This window comes from Salvelinus alpinus, chromosome 6, assembly GCF_045679555.1.
Source record: "Salvelinus alpinus chromosome 6, SLU_Salpinus.1, whole genome shotgun sequence".
NCBI lineage: Eukaryota > Metazoa > Chordata > Actinopteri > Salmoniformes > Salmonidae > Salvelinus > Salvelinus alpinus.
In genome coordinates this window covers 64,579,878-64,599,569 of record NC_092091.1, presented here as the reverse complement: position 1 = coordinate 64,599,569, position 19,692 = coordinate 64,579,878, and the positions used below count along the sequence as shown (strand labels likewise).

General features: G+C 45.6%; 1 protein-coding gene across 5 annotated transcripts in view; it reads left to right on the top strand.

The window, feature by feature from the left end:
- Positions 1-19,692, top strand: part of wdr17 (WD repeat domain 17) — a 30,745-nt gene that overhangs the window by 7,566 nt on the left and 3,487 nt on the right. The window contains exons 2-24 of one of the 5 annotated variants that reach the window (XM_071407393.1): positions 587-699; positions 5,803-5,931; positions 6,237-6,420; positions 7,111-7,341; positions 10,972-11,223; positions 11,528-11,650; positions 12,136-12,323; positions 12,519-12,687; positions 13,767-13,858; positions 14,107-14,276; positions 14,587-14,751; positions 15,014-15,216; positions 15,690-15,839; positions 16,338-16,468; positions 16,783-16,908; positions 17,126-17,281; positions 17,687-17,751; positions 17,904-18,036; positions 18,244-18,335; positions 18,499-18,598; positions 18,914-19,053; positions 19,173-19,193; positions 19,406-19,517. In XM_071407393.1, the coding sequence (XP_071263494.1) occupies positions 5,809-5,931; positions 6,237-6,420; positions 7,111-7,341; positions 10,972-11,223; positions 11,528-11,650; positions 12,136-12,323; positions 12,519-12,687; positions 13,767-13,858; positions 14,107-14,276; positions 14,587-14,751; positions 15,014-15,216; positions 15,690-15,839; positions 16,338-16,468; positions 16,783-16,908; positions 17,126-17,281; positions 17,687-17,751; positions 17,904-18,036; positions 18,244-18,335; positions 18,499-18,598; positions 18,914-19,053; positions 19,173-19,193; positions 19,406-19,517 (3,126 nt within the window). In that variant the 5' untranslated portion in view covers positions 587-699; positions 5,803-5,808. Of the gene's footprint in view, positions 1-586; positions 700-2,104; positions 2,659-5,802; positions 5,932-6,236; positions 6,421-7,110; positions 7,342-10,971; positions 11,224-11,527; positions 11,651-12,135; positions 12,324-12,518; positions 12,688-13,766; positions 13,859-14,106; positions 14,277-14,586; positions 14,752-15,013; positions 15,217-15,689; positions 15,840-16,337; positions 16,469-16,782; positions 16,909-17,125; positions 17,282-17,686; positions 17,752-17,903; positions 18,037-18,243; positions 18,336-18,498; positions 18,599-18,913; positions 19,054-19,172; positions 19,194-19,405; positions 19,518-19,692 lie in introns of those variants that run through there. The other 4 variants (XM_071407390.1, XM_071407389.1, XM_071407392.1 and 1 more) reach the window with 4 other exon arrangements.

The window sequence follows — 19,692 nt, the reverse complement described above, 5'->3', positions numbered from 1 at the left end:
CAGGACACATCTCATCAAGAGATTGGTGTAGCAGTCTAATGACCGGCTATAGCTGTAGTTTTTATAATGTAGCTTAATGGAGAGTGCATTGTCAGGCAACTAGGCAAAAAAGCTGCTTTGTGGAAAAGAAGAGGACTTAGTCTATACTTAGTCTATACTTAAGCAATAAGGCCCGAGGAGGTGTGGTATATGGCAAATATACCACGGCTAAGGGCTGTTCTAATGCACTACGGAATGTAGAGTGCCTGGATACAGCCCTTAGCCGTGATATATTGGCCATATACCACAATACCTTATTGCTATTATAACTGGTTACCAATGTAATTAGACCAGTAAGTAATATCTTTTGTCATACCCACGGTATACTGTCTGATATACCACAGCTTTCAGCCAATCAGCATTCAGGGCTCAAACCACCCGTTTTATAGTTATGATTTTATCATTCATACTCTGAATGGATGGCTTAACTCTTTCAGTAAGGATGAGCAACTTACACCTCTCTTTCTCACTCACACTCTCTGTCTGCTCTCCCTCTCCCCACTTCTCTATCTCTCCCCCCGTCTCTCTTTTTCTCTCCCTCAAGCAGTGCTCAGTGCTACTTCAGTTGAACAGCCTTCCTGAGTCTGTTTCCATCGCCTAGGTAACGCTGCACCAAGTTTCCTCTCTGTCGCTCACCCCCGCAGCCGAGGGTGCTGGGATGTGAGTCCAATCACGAACATCGTTTTGGCATCACCGAACAAACCCACCTACACATCCGTCCACCTCTCCTCCACCCATGTCCACCACCTGACACACTTAGAAAAACACATATACCATTAAGTGACTTACAGTCATGCGTACATTCATGTTTTTTAACATATGGGTGGTCCGTAGAAACAAACCCCCCCCCTATCATGGCGTTGCAAGCACTATGCTCTACCAACTGAGCTACCACTTGACTCTCCATCTAATCCATTCATTCATTACTTGAAGGTACATTTGTCATTCTCCTGCTAATTAAAGACTAGTGTGTCTCTAGTCATTACCGTATCTACTGTCCTGTCCACACACACACATACATGGATGCCACAGGAGGTTGGTGGCACCTTAATTGGGGAGGATGGGCTTGTGGTAATGGCTGGAATGGTATCAAACACATGGGTTCTATGTGTGTGATGCCATTCCATTTGCTCCGAACGCACACTCCCGCTCACATCGCTCACATCGCTCACATCTCTCTCTCTCTCTCTCTCTCTCTCTCTCTCTCTCTCTCTCTCTCTCTCTCTCTCTCTCTCTCTCTCTCTCTCTCTCTCTCTCTCTCTCTCTCTCTCTCTCTCTCTCTCTCTCTCTCTCTCTCTCTCTCTCTCTCTCTCTCTGTGTGTAAAATATCATATAAGGACCCTCCAAGCCCCCTCAACCAACCTCAGATGAGTTTAGAGACCAATCCCATACTCAAAGTCAGGAATATCTCTATCTCCAGAAACCTGTCTTTTTCCACCATCGTTGTCATGCAGGTTGAGGCTTTCTAATAGAGATCGCTAGCCTCTCTAGACCCAGTGAGGGATCTCTCCACTGTGTCCTTATCAGCAGGGGCCATTACGCTGATTCCATTGTTACCATTATCTGACGGAGGAGAGAGCCAGCTCCACAGGAGACTGGAGCTGGGGATGACAAGGGGGGACGGTGGGTCCCTGCTAGAGGTTGTGCCGGGCTAGTTAGGTGGTTGTGGGTGAGGTGTGCAGTCAGTGAGGTGTGCAGTCAGGGGGTTAGGGTGAGGAAGTGTGTAGGTACTTGTGTAGGTATTTGTATGTTTGTGTGTGTGTGCATTGTGCATGGGTGTGTATAGGTAGGGGATTTATCATCATGGTACATGAGTAGGTTCACAGATGTATGTGTGAATCGGGCTGTGTGTGTGTGTGTGTGTGTGTGTGTGTGTGTGTGTGTGTGTGTGTGTGTGTGTGTGTGTGTGTGTGTGTGTGTGTGTGTGTGTGTGTGTGTGTGTGTGTGTGTGTGTGTGTGTGTGTGTGTGTGTGTGAGGGGGAGTTATAAGGCACGTCATTTTAATACAGGGAGCTGCAGTTGCCTGGCTACCGGCGGGGGCTGCACTTGTCTCCCACACACACACAACTACGCTGCGCCAGTCAATGAGTGCACACACACATACACACACAGTCATACACACATGCACACATACACACACCCCTCCGTCTCTATCTCTGAGACGTACACACAAGGCTCCTCTCTCTTCACTCGCCGGCTCTGTCTTCGCTGTGACAACATCACCACACCTCAGCTCTGTAAGCTTAGCTAGCTACCTTGCCTCTAACAGAGAACCTTGTCAATCTGTTAGCTAGCGAGAACCTTGTCAATCTGTAAGCTAGCTACCTTCCCTCTAACAGAGAGCCTTGTCAATCTGTTAGCTAGCTACCTTCCCTGTAACAGAGAGCCTTGTCAATCTGTTAGCTAGCTACCTTCCCTGTAACAGAGAGCCTTGTCAATCTGTTAGCTAGCTACCTTCCCTGTAACAGCGAGCCTTGTCAATCTGTTAGCTAGCTACCTTCCCTGTAACAGCGAGCCTTGTTAATCTTGCTTTGGAGAGACTGGAGGGTGAAGGGATCCTTCTGGAAAATGGACACAGACAATCTGGAGTGGTACACTAAGAACGATGCCGACGTGAAGGTAGGGAAAAGAGGGGAGGAGGAGATAGAACGAGGGGAGGAGAGAGAAGGGGAGGAGTCAAGCTGTGTTTTGTCTATGCGTTTTGTCGATGTGTTTTGCCAATGCGTTTTGCCAATGCGTTTTGTCGATGCGTTTTGCCAATGCGTTTTGCCAATGCGTTTTGCCGATGCGTTTTGTCGATGCGTTTTGTCGATGCGTTTTGTCGATGCGTTTTGCCGATGCGTTTTGCCGATGCGTTTTGTCGATGCGTTTTGTCGATGCGTTTTGCCAATGCGTTTTGTCGATGCGTTTTGCCAATGCGTTTTGCCGATGCGTTTTGCCGATGCGTTTTGCCAATGTGTTTTGTCTATGTACGTGCTCACAGGTTCTGTCATCTTCTGTTTCTGTCTGGTTGAGACAGGAGACAGATTATGATCTACAGGACTTTAATGAGGACCAACCAACCTTTTGATACAGGATGCAGGAACTGTCACCTGTTATAAAGCGAAGGGCGCTAGGGTAGACGGCATCCAAAGGTTTAAGAGGAGTGGAACTGGCACGAAAGTTGAGTGTACAACTTTCTGTCAGACAGGACACAATGTGTGCTTTCTGATGGTGTCAAGTCTACTTACCTTTATATTACTAAAGGTGTCCCACAGGGGTCGATTTTGGGACCTGTCCGCTTTACCATTTATATAAATAATATTGGTCTATCTGCAAAGACCTATAATGTTAATCTGTATGCAGATTTCACTGTTCTGTACACTACTGCCGCTACGGCTGACCAGGCTATGTTGGAGCTGCAATCTGATTTTGTCTCCTTGCAGAAGGACCTTGTCGATTTAAAATTGGTACTTAAAGCCGGAAAAACTAAATGTACGCTGTTTTCTAATTCTCGTAGAACTTTTTGAGATGGCTTACACATTTATGCATTGGATGGTTCTTTCATCGAGCAGGTTCCAGCCTATAATTATCTGGGCTTTTGGATTGACAGTAATGTGACGTTTAAAAAACGTACGGTGACACCATTTATTGGAATGCGGCAGCAACTACTCTTAAACCTTCGGATGCCGTCTACCACAGCGCCCTTCACTTTATCACAGGTTACAGTTTTACTACGCATCACTTCATCCTGTATCAAAAGGTTGGCTTGTCCTCGTTAGAGTCCCCTAGAATCACTTCATTACTCCCTTTTTGCTTACAAAGCCGGCATATTGAGCAACAACCGTCCTGCTATAGGGACACCGATCCCGTAGAGGTTCCGACCTACCAAACGTACTGTTCAAAATTAAAAATGTGCGACACCAAACCCGTTCACAGGGATGGTTACTACACAGGGAACTCTCAAGGTTCAACTAGTACTTATTGATCTAAGTAAATCCTCCTTCAGTTTCAGTCCACCCCATTTTTGGAATAGCCTACAAAACTCAGTACATGTACACCTTGACTCTCTGGCGCCTGTAGGGCAATTCAGGACTTTAATGTTGAATGAATCTAATGATAATTGAAACTGTTTGGATTTCATGTAAATCATTGTATTTGTGGTGTTTGAAGCCGTAGTGTTGATTCTGTCATGTGTAGTTTATTTTATTTGTATTGATCATTTTGAATATGTTGTATTGTTGTCCTCAGGGCACCATGGCAAATGAGACTCTGGTCTCTATGGGTTCCCCTGAATAAACAACAGTTCAATACAAAAAAATAGAAGAGAAAGAGAAAGAGAGAGAGAGAAAGAGAGAAAGAGAGAAAGAGAGAGAGAGAGAAATGTAAATAGGGGGAATCTGACTGTCTCAAGGCTGTTGCTGTTGCTGTTGCTGTTGGTGTGTGCCTCCTCTGTGTGATACCAACATCAACTCAACAAAAAAAGAAACGTCCCTTTTTCAGGACCCTGTCTTTCAAAGATAATTCGTAAAAATCCAAATAACTTCACAGCTCAGACTGTCCGCAATAGGCTGAGAGAGGCTCGACTGAGGGCTTGTAGGCCTGTTGTAAGGCAGGTCCTCACCAGACAACACCGGCAACACCGTTGCCTATGGGCACAAACCCACCGTGGCTGGACCAGACCGGACTAGCAGAAAGTGCTCTTCACTGACGAGTCGCGGTTCTGTCTCACCAGGGGTGATGGTTGGATTTGCATTTATCGTCGAAGGAATGAGCGTTACACCGAGACCTGTACTCTGGAGTGGGATTGATTTGGAGGTGGATGGTCCATCATGATATGGGGCGGTGTGTCACAGCTTCATCGGACTGAGCTTGTTGTCATTGCAGGCAATCTCAACGCTGTGCGTTACAGGGAAGAGATCCTCTTCCCTCATGTGGTACCCTTCCTGCAGGCTCATCCTGACATGACCCTCCAGCATGACAATGCCACCAGCCATACTGCTCGTCCTGTGCGTGATTTCCTGCAAGACAGGAATGTCAGTGTTCTGCCATGGCCAGCGAAGAGCCCGGATGATCTCAATTCCATTGATCGGAGGGTGAGGGCTAGAGCCATTCCCCCCAGAAATGTCCGGGAACTTGCAGGTGCCTTGGTGGAAGAGTGGGGTAACATCTCACAGCAAGAACTGGCAAATCTGGTGCAGTCCATGAGGAAGAGATGCACTGCAGTTCTTAATGCAGCTGGTGGCCACACCAGATACTGACTGTTACTTTGGATTTTAACCCCCCCTTTGTTCAGGGGCGCATTATTCCATTTCTGTTAGTCACATGTCTGTGGAACCTGTACAGTTTATGTCCCAGTTGTTGAATCTTGTTATGTTCATACAAATATTTACACATGTTCAATTTGCTGAAAATAAACACAGTTGACAGTGAGAGGACGTTTCTTTTTTGCTGAGTTTACATGCTGGTGTTTTCACTGATTCATGTACAACATCTCTGGAATCTGTTTGGTTACAAAGTGACTGGCACTCCATGTGAAATGTCAAACTACGTTTCTTATCAGTACGCGTTTCAGGCTACCGTGCTGTTATTGTGAGAATGGTCTGTTACGGCTGAATAGTAAGCCATTTCAATGTGTTATCAGTTCTGAAATGCAAGACTGATGTACATGAGAACAGAACATGTTTTAGACCTGAACGTATCCCTCAATCCATGAATAAGAATCACAGAGCATTGCCTGTGTTCTGGTGTAGTCCATCTCTTCCTCTTCTCTGTGTGTCGCAGATAAAGATGTCCCAGGTGAAACAGGTGGGCCTGCTGGCTGCCGGGTGCCAGCCCTGGAACAAAGATGTGTGTGCTGCCAGTGAAGACCGGTTCGCTTACTGTGCAACACTTGCTATATATGTCTACCAGGTAATTAGCTTGGCAAACATCGGTGTGTGTGTGTGTTTGTGTGTGTGTGCTCGTGCGTCCGTGTGCCTGTGCACATGTGTGCGCGCATGCGTGTGTGTGCGCGCGTGTTGGCATGCGTGCGTCTCTCTTTGTGTGTGTTCTCTCACTTCTCTGTCGAAAGGACATTCAAAAGAGATGTCTAATCTGCAAGTGATTTCTGTCATTGACGTTTTCCTCATCTATCATTATCTGTGCCACTCCATCTGTTTACATATGTAACACCAATACCAATATATTCCTTGTGGTTCCAATCTGCAACCATGTAGTTGGACCACCGATACAATGAGTTCAAGCTTCGAGCCATCATGTCAGAGCACAAGAAGACCATCACGGCCATATCGTGGTGCCCACACAACCCCGAGGTGTTTGCCAGCGCCAGCGCTGACAACCTGCTCATCATCTGGAACGTGGCAGAGCAGAAGATTGTGGCCAGGCTGGATAACACCAAAGGTACTGATAATGAACTATGCCCAGTGGAGGCAGATGTACAGGGGAGTGGGTGGGCCAGAGGGGGGTGTTCAGTAGGGAGAAAACGTTTTGAAACAAGGTGGAGCGGAAAGTTGTGGCCAGACTAGATAACACCAAACGTGCTAAACATAGAGACACATGGTCTGTATAACGCAAAAGATACTGGTTCTGATCAATCATCAGAATGGAAATGAGGAATGACTGTGGACCAGTGGTAAGGGAGTTTACGTGGGAGTAGGCTCCTCTTTAGACACTACTGATGGGAGATGTGTCAGAGGCTAGAGAGAGTAGGTTGGGTTGCCTTGGGAGGGTGACTCAGTGTAGTGAAGTGTTTGTGTGCTTAGTAATGTCATTAGGACTGGCTATTGTTGTTGCTACACTGACTCCTATCAGGAGGGAGATGGCTGACGACTGGGTGGTTTGGTGTTATTTGTTTTTCTAGGAGAGAGAGAGTGTGTGTGTGGGCGGGTGGTGGGGGTGTGAATGTGTGTGTTTGTTTGTGTGTGTGTTTTCTGTGTGTGTGTGTGTGTGTGTGTGTGTGTGTGTGTGTGTGTGTGTGTGTGTGTGTGTGTGTGTGTGTGTGTGTGTGTGTGTGTGTGTGTGTGTGTGTGTGTGTGTGTGTGTGTGTGTGTGTATCTAATGTGTCTCTAACCCTTGTGTACCATCACCCAGGCATCCCAGCGTCTCTGAGCTGGTGCTGGAACGCAGGTGACGGCGTGGCGTTTGTGTCCCACCGGGGCCCTCTCTACCTGTGGGCCATCAGCGGGCTGGACGCCGGCGTCACCATCCACAAGGAGGCACACAGCTTCCTGTCCGATATCTGTCTGTTCCGCTGGCACCCCGTCAAGAAGGGCAAGGTGGTGTTTGGACACACAGACGGGAGCCTCTCTATCTTCCAGCCAGGTAAGACTGAGGCTGCATCTCAATAGTTTAAAGATAGTCTAGACTAAGGCTGCATCTCAATAGTCTAAGGATAGTCAATCAATCAGTCAAATTTATTTATAAAGCCCTTCTTACATCAGCTGATGTCACAAAGTGCTGTACAGAAATCCAGCCTAAAACCCCAAACAGCAAGCAATGCAGGTGTAGAAGCACGGTGGCTAGGAAAAACTCCCTAGAAAGGCCAGAACCTCGGAAGAAACCTAGAGAGGAACCAGGCTATGAGGGGTGGCCAGTCCTCTTCTGGCTGTGCCGGGTGGAGATTATAACAGAACATGGCCAAGATGTTCAAATGTTCATAGATGACCAGCAGGGTCAAATAATAATAATCACAGTAGTTGTCGAGGGTGCAACAAGTCAGCACCTCAGGAGTGAATGTCAGTTGGCATTTCATAGCTGATCATTCATAGTATCTCTACCGCTCCTGCTGTCTCTAGAGAGTTGAAAACAGCAGGTCTGGGACAGGTAGCACATCCGTTGAACATGTCAGGGTTCCATAGCCGCAGGCAGAACAGTAGAAACTGAAGTAGCAGCACGGCCAGTTGGACTGGGGACAGCAAGGAGTCATCAGGCCAGGTAGTCCTGAGGCATGGTCCTAGGGCTCAGATCCTCTGAGAGAAAGAAAGAAAGAAAGAAAGAAAGAAAGAGAGAAAAGAGACAGAGAGAATTAGAGAGAGCATACTTAAATTCACACAGGACACCGGATAAGACAGGAGAAATACTCCAGATATAACAGACTGCCCTAGCCACCCCGACACATAAACTACTGCAGCATAAATACTGGAGGCTGAGACAGGAGGGATCGGGAGACACTAAACAGACAGGATATAACCCCACCCACTTTGCCAAAGCATAGCCCCCACACCACTAGAGGGATATCTTCAACCACCAACTTACCATCCTGAGACAAGGCCGAGGATAGCCCACAAAGATCTCCGTCATGGCACAACCGAAGTGGTAGCCAACCCGGACAGGAAGATCACATCAGTGACTCAACCCTCTCAAGTGACGCACCCCACCTAGGGACGGCATGGAAGAGCACCAGTAAGCCAGTGACTCAGCCCCTGTAATAGGGTTAGAGGCAGAGAATCCCAGTGGAGAGAGGGGAACCGTCCAGGCAGAGACAGCAAGGGTGATTTGTTGCTCCAGTGCCTTTCCGTTCACCTTCACACTCCTGGGCCAGACTACACTCAATCATAGGACTTACTGAAGAGATGAGTCTTCAATAAAGACTTAAAGGTTGAGACCGAGTCTGTGTCTCTCACATGGGTAGACAGACCATTCCATAAAAATTGAGCTCTATAGGAGAAAGCCCTGCCTCCAGCTGTTTTCTTGGAAATTCTAGGGACAGTAAGGAGGCCTGCGTCTGTGACCGTAACATACGTGTAGGTATGTACGGCAGGACCAAATCGGAAAGATAGGTAGGAGCAAGCCCATGTAATGCTTTGTAGGTTAGCAGTAAAACCTTGAAATCAGCCCTTGCCTTAACAGAAAGCCAGTGTAGAGAGGCTAGCTCTGGAGTAATATGATCACATTTTTTGGTTCTAGTCAAGATTCTAGCAGCCGTGTTTAGCACTAACTGAAGTTTATTTAGTGCTTTATCCGGGTAGCCGCAAAGTACAGCATTGTAGTAGTCTAACCCAGAAGTGACAAAATCATGGATACATTTTTCTGCATCATTTTTGGACAGAAAGTTTCTGATTTTTGCAGTGTTACATAGATGGAAAAAAGCTGTCCTTGAAAAAGTCTTGATATGTTCGTCAAAAGAGAGATCAGGGTCCAGAGTAACGCCAGTCACAGTTTTATTTGCGACGACTGTACAACCATCAAGATTAATTGTCAGATTCAACAGAAGATCTCTTTGTTTCTTGGGACCTAGAACAAGCATCTCTATTTTGTCCGAGTTTAAAAGTAGAACATTTGCAGCCATCCACTTCCTTATGTCTGAAACACAGGCTTCCAGCGAGGGCAATTTTGGGGCTTCACCATGTGTCATTGAAATGTACAGCTGTGTGTCATCTGCATAGCAGTGAGAGTTAACATTATGTTTCCCGAATGACATCACCAAGAGGTAAAATATATATATATATGAAAACAATAGTGGTCCTAAAACGGAGCCTTTAGGAACACTGAAATTTACAGTTGATTTGTCAGAGGACAAACCATCCACAGAGACAAACTGATATGTTTCTGACAGATAAGATCTACACCAGGCCAGAACTTGTCCGTGTAGACCAATTTGGGTTTCCAATCTCTCCAAAAGAATGTGGTGATCGATGGTATCAAAAGCAGCACTAAGGTCTAGGAGCACGAGGACAGATAGGTAGCCTAGTGGGTGGGGTGGCAGGTAGCCTAGTGGTTAGAATGTTGGACTAGTAATGGAAAGGTTGCAAGGTTGCAAGGGGAAAAAATCTGTCGTTCTGCCCCTGAACAAGGCAGTTAACCCACTATTCCTAGGCCGTCATTGAAAATAAGAATTTGTTCTTAACTGACTTGCCTAGTTAAATAAAGGTTAAATATAAAGATGCAGAGCCTCGGTCTGACACCATTAAAAGGTAATTTACCACCTTCACAAGTGCAGTCTCAGTGCTATGATGGGGTCTAAAACCAGACTGAAGCGTTTCGTATACATTGTTTGACTTCAGGAAGGCAGTGAGTTGCTGCGCAAAAGCTTTTTCTAACATTTTTGAGAGGAATGGGAGATTCGATATAGGCTGATAGTTTTTTATATTTTCTGGGTCAAGGTTTGGATTTTTCAAAAGAGGCTTTATTACTGCCACTTTTAGTGAGTTTGGTACACATCCGTACCATCCGTACTCACAATACCCATCCGTACTGAGTACACATCCGTACTGCATCTCAATAGGCTATAGATAGTCTAGACTGAGGCTGCATCTCAATAGTCTATAGACATTCTAGACTGTGGCTGCATCTCAATTGTCTAAAGTGGCTTCATCTCTTTGTCTTATCTCCTTCATTTGCACTGATGTGAAAGAACTGGGCATGCGTTTCCCTATTACAAACAATTTTACATTTGAGTCATTTAGCTAGCACACACTCTTAACCAGAGCGACTTACAATAATTTTAGTCGGGAAAAACAACCACATATTAATTATTGCAAGTACAGATGTAGGATCTTAATTTGAGCCAGTTTGCTACAGCAGGAAAATAATCCTGTAGCAACAGGAAAGGTGAATTATTATGTGGATTATAATTAATGGATATATTTTGTAGATGTTGATCCATTTTTTGTTAGGGGAAATCAAGACTGACATTTTAAACTGAAAATCACATACTATAGAAGCCTTTTAAAACCTTGAATACACTACAAGTTTGCATTTCCTGCTGTGCAGGAAAATTCTCAGTAACAAAAGAGTGATCAAATGAAGATCTTACATCTGTAGACCCTTCTTCGAAATAGCTGCTATCAGCAGAATCAGTGCCAGGAAGAAAAAAACACAACCTTTAAATATGTATTTATTGACTGTTTCTTCCACATGGGAACCTTTATTTGGTACCTCCAGGTATTTCATTAGGGGCTGTGGTGACTTTATTTAGTCAGTTGATGCAGCAGGTCTCCTCTCCTGTCCTAGGATCTAAAAACCAGAAGCACGTGTTGCGCCCGGAGTCTTTAGAGGGGACGGACGAGGAGGACCCTGTCACAGCGTTGGAGTGGGATCCCCTGTCTACAGACTACCTCCTAGTGGCCAACCTGCATAATGGCATCAGAATGGTAGACTCAGAGGGGCTCACCTGTGTCACTACCTTCAGCTTCCCCAGTTCAGCTGCCTCTGTACAGTGTCTGGCCTGGGTCCCCAGTGCACCTGGCATGTTCATCACTGGAGGTAAGGACATATTGGGGTAGGGTTTACGGGTAGGGCACACTGGGTTAGGGTGCAAGGGGGAGGGGAAAGCTGGGTCCCCAGCGCCCCCGGCCTGTTCATCACTAGAGGTAAAGACATGGGGGGTAGGGTTTAGGGGGTAGGGTATAAGGGGTAGGGTGCTGGGGGTTAAGGTAAGGTCACAGCCCTGGGTTTGTTCTTTACACGAGGTAGGGTATGTTTATCAGTGTAGGTAGCTAGAGGTCAGGTGTGTAAGGCTCAGGCCTTTAGAACTGTCAATACCACAACATGTTCCTTCTGTTTCCAGATTCTCAAGTTGGTGTGTTGAGGATATGGAACGTGTCCAGATCTACACCTCTGGACAACTTTAAACTGAAGAAGACCGGCTTCCATGCTTTACATGTGTTAAACTCTCCCCCAGCCAAGAAATGTAAGCATTAGACACACTACTGACACATTAGCTCTGATAATCCACAAATTAGGGTAGAATCCAAAGTCTGCAGCACACTCTTAGAAAAAAAATGTGCTATCTACAGCTGTCCCAATAGGAGAACCCTTTGAAGAACCCTTTTTGGTTCGAGGTAAAACCGTTTTGTTTCAAGGCATAATCCTTTTGGGTTCCATGTACAACCCTTTCCACAGAGAGAGTTGTATATGGAACCCAATAGGGTTCTACCTAGAACCAAAAAGGGTTACACTATAGGGACAGCGGAAGAACCCTTTTGGATCCTTTTTTCTAAAGGTGTACAATACCTTCAGAGTTTTGGATATGAATGACTGATCTTGTGAAATAAGATTGCTATATCTCTTGGAAAAACTGTAACTTTTCTATAGCATAGTGTGTTCTTTCGCCATTCTTGCTATCACCTGACCCCTCCTGGCCCCGCCATTATTTGCCTCCTACCCTCTTTTCAGCCTTGAGCTCCATCTCCCCGACAAAGAACCACTACACATCATCCACCAGTGAGGCTGTTCCTCCTCCTACTCTATCCCAGAACCAGGCCTTCTCCCTCCCCCCGGGCCACGCTGTCTGCTGCTTCATGGATGGAGGGGTTGGGCTCTACGACATGGGAGCCAAGAAGTGGGACTTCCTACGAGACCTGGTGAGGGAGGGAGGGGAAGAGATTGGGGGTTGAAAAGAAAGGAGGACAAGTGGTAGCAAGGGAGGTAGGGAAATTGGGATGATGCTAAGGGTGTTCTTCTATTTCTTGTTTGTGTCTGCATTTCTGTTGTACATATCTCCCAATCCAGTTCATGTTGAAGATAGACCTGACCATGAAACAATATGTTGTTCTCAGGGTCATGTTGAGACCATATTTGACTGTAAGTTCAAGCCAGACGACCCCAACCTGTTGGCGACAGCTTCGTTTGACGGGACCATTAAGGTGTGGGATATCAACACCCTCACAGCGGTTTATACGTCTCCCGGCAACGAGGGTGTGGTCTACTCTCTGTCCTGGGCTCCTGGTAAGACATGGGGAGAGAACACAAACAGACCATAATACTTTGTGTGTTTCTCAATATGCATTCTACCGTGTTCCACACTCTCGTGCTCCGAGTGCATTCTCCGAGGACGAGAGTGTGGAGAACGCATAAAACATGACATTTGAGAAGCACTCCCCCTACTGTATTACCTCACGCTGCACCTCCCCATTCAGTGAACCTAATTCCAGCCAGGACAATGGCAACAATAGAGACGAAACAAGATATACACAAAGCAAATGTTTTACTTCATAACTATCAGCTAGCTATATGTGAATCGTAATAATCTAGCTAACCAGACAGTTTAACAGGCAAAAATGACCTAAAACGAATGTTATGCAAGGTTGATGTCAATTCTTCGTCGGTAGCTCGCTACCAATTCTTCGTGGCTATCTAGCTAGCTAACAGTAGTAGCTAACAATTCCCCCTATTGATTTACTAGGCTTGCTATCTCTGCACAGTACAGTGGATATTGTAGGCAGGTAAACATGCCAAAAATAACACAGTATGCATTTCTTAATGTATCAAGAAAAAACATTGTAGTCAGTTTCTTTTTTCTCGCTTCAGCTCAAATAATGGCCATTGATTTCAAGAATTTAGCGTGTTTTTTTTACATGGTTGCGTCATATTTCTGTGCACACTTTCCACTGAAGATTGCGTCTATGCACGCGTCAAAATATGTACAAATGGAGTACGCACCCGAGGAGGGCCCGCGTGTCCCATTGAGCATACTTTAATATGCACTCATACTCCGACCTTCCTATTCTCTAATTCCAAACACCCTTTATATACCATAATTCGTCATGTTGACTTTTATTTTGAAAACTGCTCTGCTGGTGATGAATAGATGTTTTATGAACGCCTTAAGTATATATTTTCAAGTAAAGTGTTACCTTGAGTTCTTTCCCATTAATAATTATTTACTGAATATATATTAAGAAGTCAACTTTATGCACTTTTTTTATGATTCAAACCAGTTATGAAACATGTTGCGCTTTCTTGCGTTCGTTCATTTGGAAGTCGTAAATATGTCTCTTGTTATCTTTGTGTGTGTTCTCCGAAAGGAGACCTGAACTGCATAGCCGGAGCCACGTCCCGGAACGGTGCATTCATCTGGGATGTGAAGAAAGGCAAGATGATCACACGATTCAATGAGGTATGTCAACAACCCTGGCCAAAAACATGACAGTCATAAGGGCTTTTCACACTACTGAGCCGAACCGAGCTAAACCAAACCAAGCTGTACTGAGCTAGCCTGGTTACGCATCCACTAGCCAGCACAGGTTTGTTCGGGTCGGCATGATAGTGTGAAAAGGTTCATAGAGTGATCTATCACTAATCTCTTTAGTTTATCAATATTTATTTTTACGCCATAGACTTTTTGTTCCCTTGTGTACTCAACAGCATGGGAATAATGGTATCTTCTGTATCGCATGGAGCCATAAGGACTCTAAAAGAATAGCCACATGTAGTGGCGACGGCTTTTGCATCATTAGGACCATCGACGGCAGGGTCTTACACAAGTACAAGCACCCTGCTGCTGTGTTCGGTTGTGACTGGAGCCAGAATAACAAGTAAGAGTCCAGTTGTGTAGTTCACCTTTCATACTGTATAACAAGTATACTGGAAGATGTAGTTAGTTACCTATATTCTACTAGATCTTATATCCTCTCTCTCTCTCCTTCCTTCCTTCCTTCCTTCCTTCCTTCCTTCCTTCCTTCCTTCCTTCCTTCCTTCCTTCCTTCCTTCCTTCCTTCCTTCCTTCCTTCCTTCCTTCCTTCCTTCCTTCCTTCTCTCTGTCTCTGTATCTATCCATCTCTCTCTTTCTTTCTCTCACTCTTTTTTTCTTTGTCTCTCTCTCTCTCTCTCTCTCTCCATTCCCAGAGACATGATAGCCACGGGTTGTGAAGATAAAAACATACGTGTGTACTACCTGGCCACCAGTTCTGACCAGCCACTCAAGGTGTTCACGGGTCACCTGGCCAAGGTGTTCCACGTGCGCTGGTCTCCTCTCCGAGAGGGTATTCTCTGCAGTGGCTCAGATGACGGGTACATGCAGTACATTAATACATTATTCATATATGTTCTTTCACTGAGTCTCACAGCACATTGCATTAGGGTAATTTATCACATCCACCAATGTGTAACAGTACCTGAATAATGCATGGCAAACACTTTGTACTGATACACAGATACTGATACCAGGTAGTTATTTGATATGCTACCAATATCAATACAGATGCCATTGGTTTGAGTAGTCACTCTATTATGTATATGGGAGTCCGTATATAACCCCTCCCTCCCTCTCCAGGACTGTGCGTATCTGGGATTATACCCAGGATGCCTGTATCAACGTGCTGAGTGGTCACACGGCGCCGGTCCGAGGCCTGATGTGGAACACGGAGGTGCCCTACCTGCTGACCAGCGGCAGCTGGGACTACACCATTAAAGTCTGGGACACCAGGGACGGAACCTGCCTGGACACCTGCTACGACCACGGCGCTGATGTTTATGGTACCGGTCCTCAGTAATGAATCAGGAACACCACACTGCAGCCATCATCAAATCGACTCAGCCACGGGCCCAGGATCATTTCTAGACTGCAAACTGACCACCAGAAGCCCAAACATATAATATTTGACTAAAACATTATCATCTCAAACCTTGCTTGCGTTTGCATACAATCACATATCTCCATCTCTATTATGCGTGGGAATCCAAATTCAAATCACTTGGAGCTGATTTGCTGGTGTCTTCACAGCCTTTTATGTCCAACAAGAAAAAAATTCAAATAGCGGGGGGGGGGGGTTTGTTCACAAACTTTGGGGGCCAAATAAAATCATCTGCGGACCACCAGTTGGGGAAGCCACCAGTTGGGGAAACCTGCTATGCTTTATAGAGGTCACTGAATGTGAAATGAAATATATGGTACTGTTTCTACACTGACACTGTGTCTGCAATGCTGTAACCTGATCTGATTCCTCCAGGCCTGACTTGCCACCCCAGCCGTCCGTTCACCATGGCCTCATGTTCCCGGGACTCTACGGTCAGGTTGTGGTCCCTCACTCCGCTCATCGCTCCGCTCCTGGTCAACGTCCTGGCTGACCACAGCTGGGACGACATCATCGGCAACACGGGTCAGTCAAATGTTTACGATACTGAAGAAATGTTTTGTGTAGAACATGTACAGTGGAGGGTAACGCACGGAAACACCCTTATTTTGTGCCAGCGTTTACCCACCTTTCGCTGAAAAAATGCATTGAAAATACAGGGAGCGTAACTTTACTTAGCGTTTGCCTGTCTATTTTTTTTACCTCTACATCACTGGCCATGTAGAATAAGGAATTGTGTTAGTTCTATGTGCTACATTTCTATCTGTATACACTCCAGGATGAGGGATTCATCAGTAAACATCTCTTTATCACTCTCCCATCAGTCACTATGACGATATTGTTACGGAAGTGTTGATTACTCATGACATCAATATGTTGATTGCTCCTAACTCTGTCTCCACTGTGAGAGAGTGATACCGCAAATATTTATCAGTCCAAACACGACATAGCCTCACAAGAACCATTATTCGGAATCTGTGTGTGTCTGTATGGTAGAGTACTATATCCCCTCCTCTCCTCCAGATCGGGCCATGGTACCTGGTGCTACCCCTCTGCTCTGTGGGAAGGTGTCCAGAGACATCAAGCAGGAGCTGGATAAACTCTCCAGTGAAGTACGGATGAAGAAACTCAGGTGGTTCTCCGAATGTTTCTCTGTGAGTATATTTACTTGCAATTTTCCTTAAATTAATAGCACTCTATCTACAGTCATTTAGTTATTCCATTCCCGTAGTCCAGACACATGGTTTTAATCTGATGGTTTGATGGAAGTATAGTCGTTTTTTCCTTGGTATACTTTTACGTCATCAGGTATCAAATAACCTATGGATAACCCTTTAAGTTAGTACTCCTATTTGGTAGTAATATTAGCACATATTACTGGAATCACCATGTATTATGTACTGTACTTTACATACTACCTACTCTTATGAAGTGCTTAGGAATACTTTTTCTATGTTCTTTCCTCCAGCCACCAGGGGGCAGTCATAACCTGTGGGACCTGGTGTCAGTGATCAATGGGCAGGACGACAGTCTGCTTCCCCAGAGCTACGGCAAGGGCATCATGCACATGAAACACTTGGTCCGCTTCAAAACCGTAAGTCGACCACTGACTGACTGACTGTCTCATCTCACACATGATCCAGTCCCTTCAGATCTGCAAACATCCAAGGGTTAGGGCCGAAGGAAAGCGGGATAGAGGGATTTTGAACCAAGCGTATGAATCATATTTCTAAGGGGTTCGTTTTCAAAAGAACATCAAACGTTTCACGACTATTCCCTTACAGTCACATTTCAATGTGTCTGTTCTGTAGTCCGAGGCCCAGGAGTTGACCATAGTGAAGATGTCTAAGTTCGGCGGGGGGATCGGGGCTCCCAGTAAAGAGGAGAGACTGAGAGACGCAGCAGAGATCCATCTGAGACTGGGGCAGATCCAGAGATACTGTGAGCTCATGGTGGAACTGGGAGAGGTAATGGACTGATTCGTTATAGGCCCTAGGCTACACTCTTAGGGGAAAAAACGGTTCCAAAAGGGTTCTGCGGCTGTCCCCATAGGTAGAACCCTTTTTGCTTCCAGGTAGAACTCTTTTTGGTTCCTGGTAGAACTCTTTTGGGTTCCGTGTAGAAGGGTTTTACCTGGAACCAAAAGGGGTTATTCAAAGGGTTCTCCTATGGGGACAGCCTTAGAACCATTTGTTGGTACTAGATAGCACCTTTTTTCTAAGAGTGTAGAACAACTGTGGGGTGTATCAGGAACAACACATGGACTCATACGGCGTTACAGTATGTCCCTCATTAAAGGGTGTCCATGAACAATCCCAGCATTAACTGCTGTACATAATGATGATGTTTGTCATGTTCTCTGTGTTTGCCAGTGGGACAAGGCATTGTCCGTTGCCCCTGGTGTATCCACAAAGTATTGGAAGAAACTCATGCAACGGTATGTTTTGAGATAGTTTGTCAATTCAAGAGGCATGTTATGGTTACGTGTACATTTGAGCCATTTAGCGGACGCTCTCATCCAGAGCGACTTACAATTAGAACCACGACAGTGGCTGTTGACTTCCTTACTCAATGCGTGTGTCCTCGTAGAAGAGCCGACCAGCTGATGCAGGAAGAAAACCATGATGTCATCCCGTACTGCATCGCCACGGGAGACGTGAGGAAGCTGGTCAACTTCTTTACTGCCAGGGGTCAACTGAACGAGGCGCTGCTAGTGGCTCAGGTAGGACAACATTGGTATCCTATGATTAATTGTATAGTTAGAAAACAAAGTAACATAATATAAAACATGTATCGGTCCAATCGGAACCCCTGTTCTCTAAAGGAGAGAACAAAATACCACCATGTTAATGGACTTATCTGGATTGATGAAGGTTCATTCAGCCAAATTGCTGTCGTACGTCATACCTTTGTTGTTGTTCTTGTACAGGGAGCTTGTGAAGGCAACATCCACGTGCCTCAGACCGCCGTAATCAACCATACAACCACTACAGACAGCGACGACATACAGGCATATAACGGGTGTGTCCTTTTCACATGAAAATACACAATTTTGCCTCATTATGGAGCGTTCCACAACGTAATCACCATCCTGTCCATGGTGCATTGCATCCATACTGGGCAACTGAATATCCCCTCGTGACCCCAGGCTTGTGAGGGTGAAGTGTAATCTCTGTTGTTCCAGGCTACTGCAGTGTGTATGTAAGGAGCTAGCGGAGTGGTATTTCCAAGATGGCCGTGCTGTGCTGGCGGCCTGCTGTCACCTGGCTGTGGACAACACTGAGGTAAACACACAGACAGGGCGTCAAAGGTTACGTATGATCCTCTCTGTATGTTCTCTTGTAATACACACATAACATTCACTGTTGCGTATGCTAAAGCTGGTCATGAGCTACCCTCCTGCAGGGTTTTGTTCCAACCCTACTCCCAATACACCCGGTTCTACTAATCAGCGGCTCCTCTGGCCCTTGATTGGCTGAATCAGTTTACGTGTAGGGCTGGAGCAAAAACCTACAGAGCACTAATGCCTCTGAATGTGAACATAAATGTGCATATTTAGTAGATGCATAACTTATCATGTTGTTGTGTGTGTCCCACAGCTAGCCATGGCCAGTCTGATCCGGGGCAATGAGCTGGAGCTGGCTGTGTGTGTAGGGCTGGTGTTGGGAGAATCAGCCAATCAGGCCACTCACTACGTCCTGGAGCTACTAGCCAGGAAGTACATGACGACACCCACCTGGTAAGAGCCAATGAGAGCTAATGAACATGACAGGCTAGATTATATATATATCTTCTCCATATGATTGTGAATATACAGAGTGCATTTGTTTATCATCTCCATCCTCTCATTTCTTGTAGCTTTTCATCAGTTGGAAGCAGGTATTATACATTGTTCATGTATCATAACCCTATGTTTACTGGATAAAGGATTTAACTTTATTCTGGAATGATTTTGTTCCATCCGGTTGTACCTGGTCTTGTGCAGTACCTTACCTCATTCATAAAGACTGCTTTGGTTTTCAAAGGGATGTGTGGATGTGTCTTCTGAAATCCAACTACTAGACTAATGTCACCAGCCTTCTCCTTCCCAGGGACCTGGCAGCTGACCTTCTCCAGATGATCCCAGACAACCAGGTCCTGCTGGCCAAGCTGTGTGCCTTCTACCCTGGGAGCTCCTCAGAGATAGACAAAATCCATGAAAAAGTTGGTGCTGAAATTCAGCGGAAATTCTCTATTGAGCATCCTTTTTAGTCCAAATTGGGTCCGGGAAACCTGTCCTAATTGTTTAAACAGAAGAACATAGAAATAGACCTATCGACAATACGACATGAAAATGTCAACAACAACATTGAAGTAAGAAATGCAAGTTAATAACTGG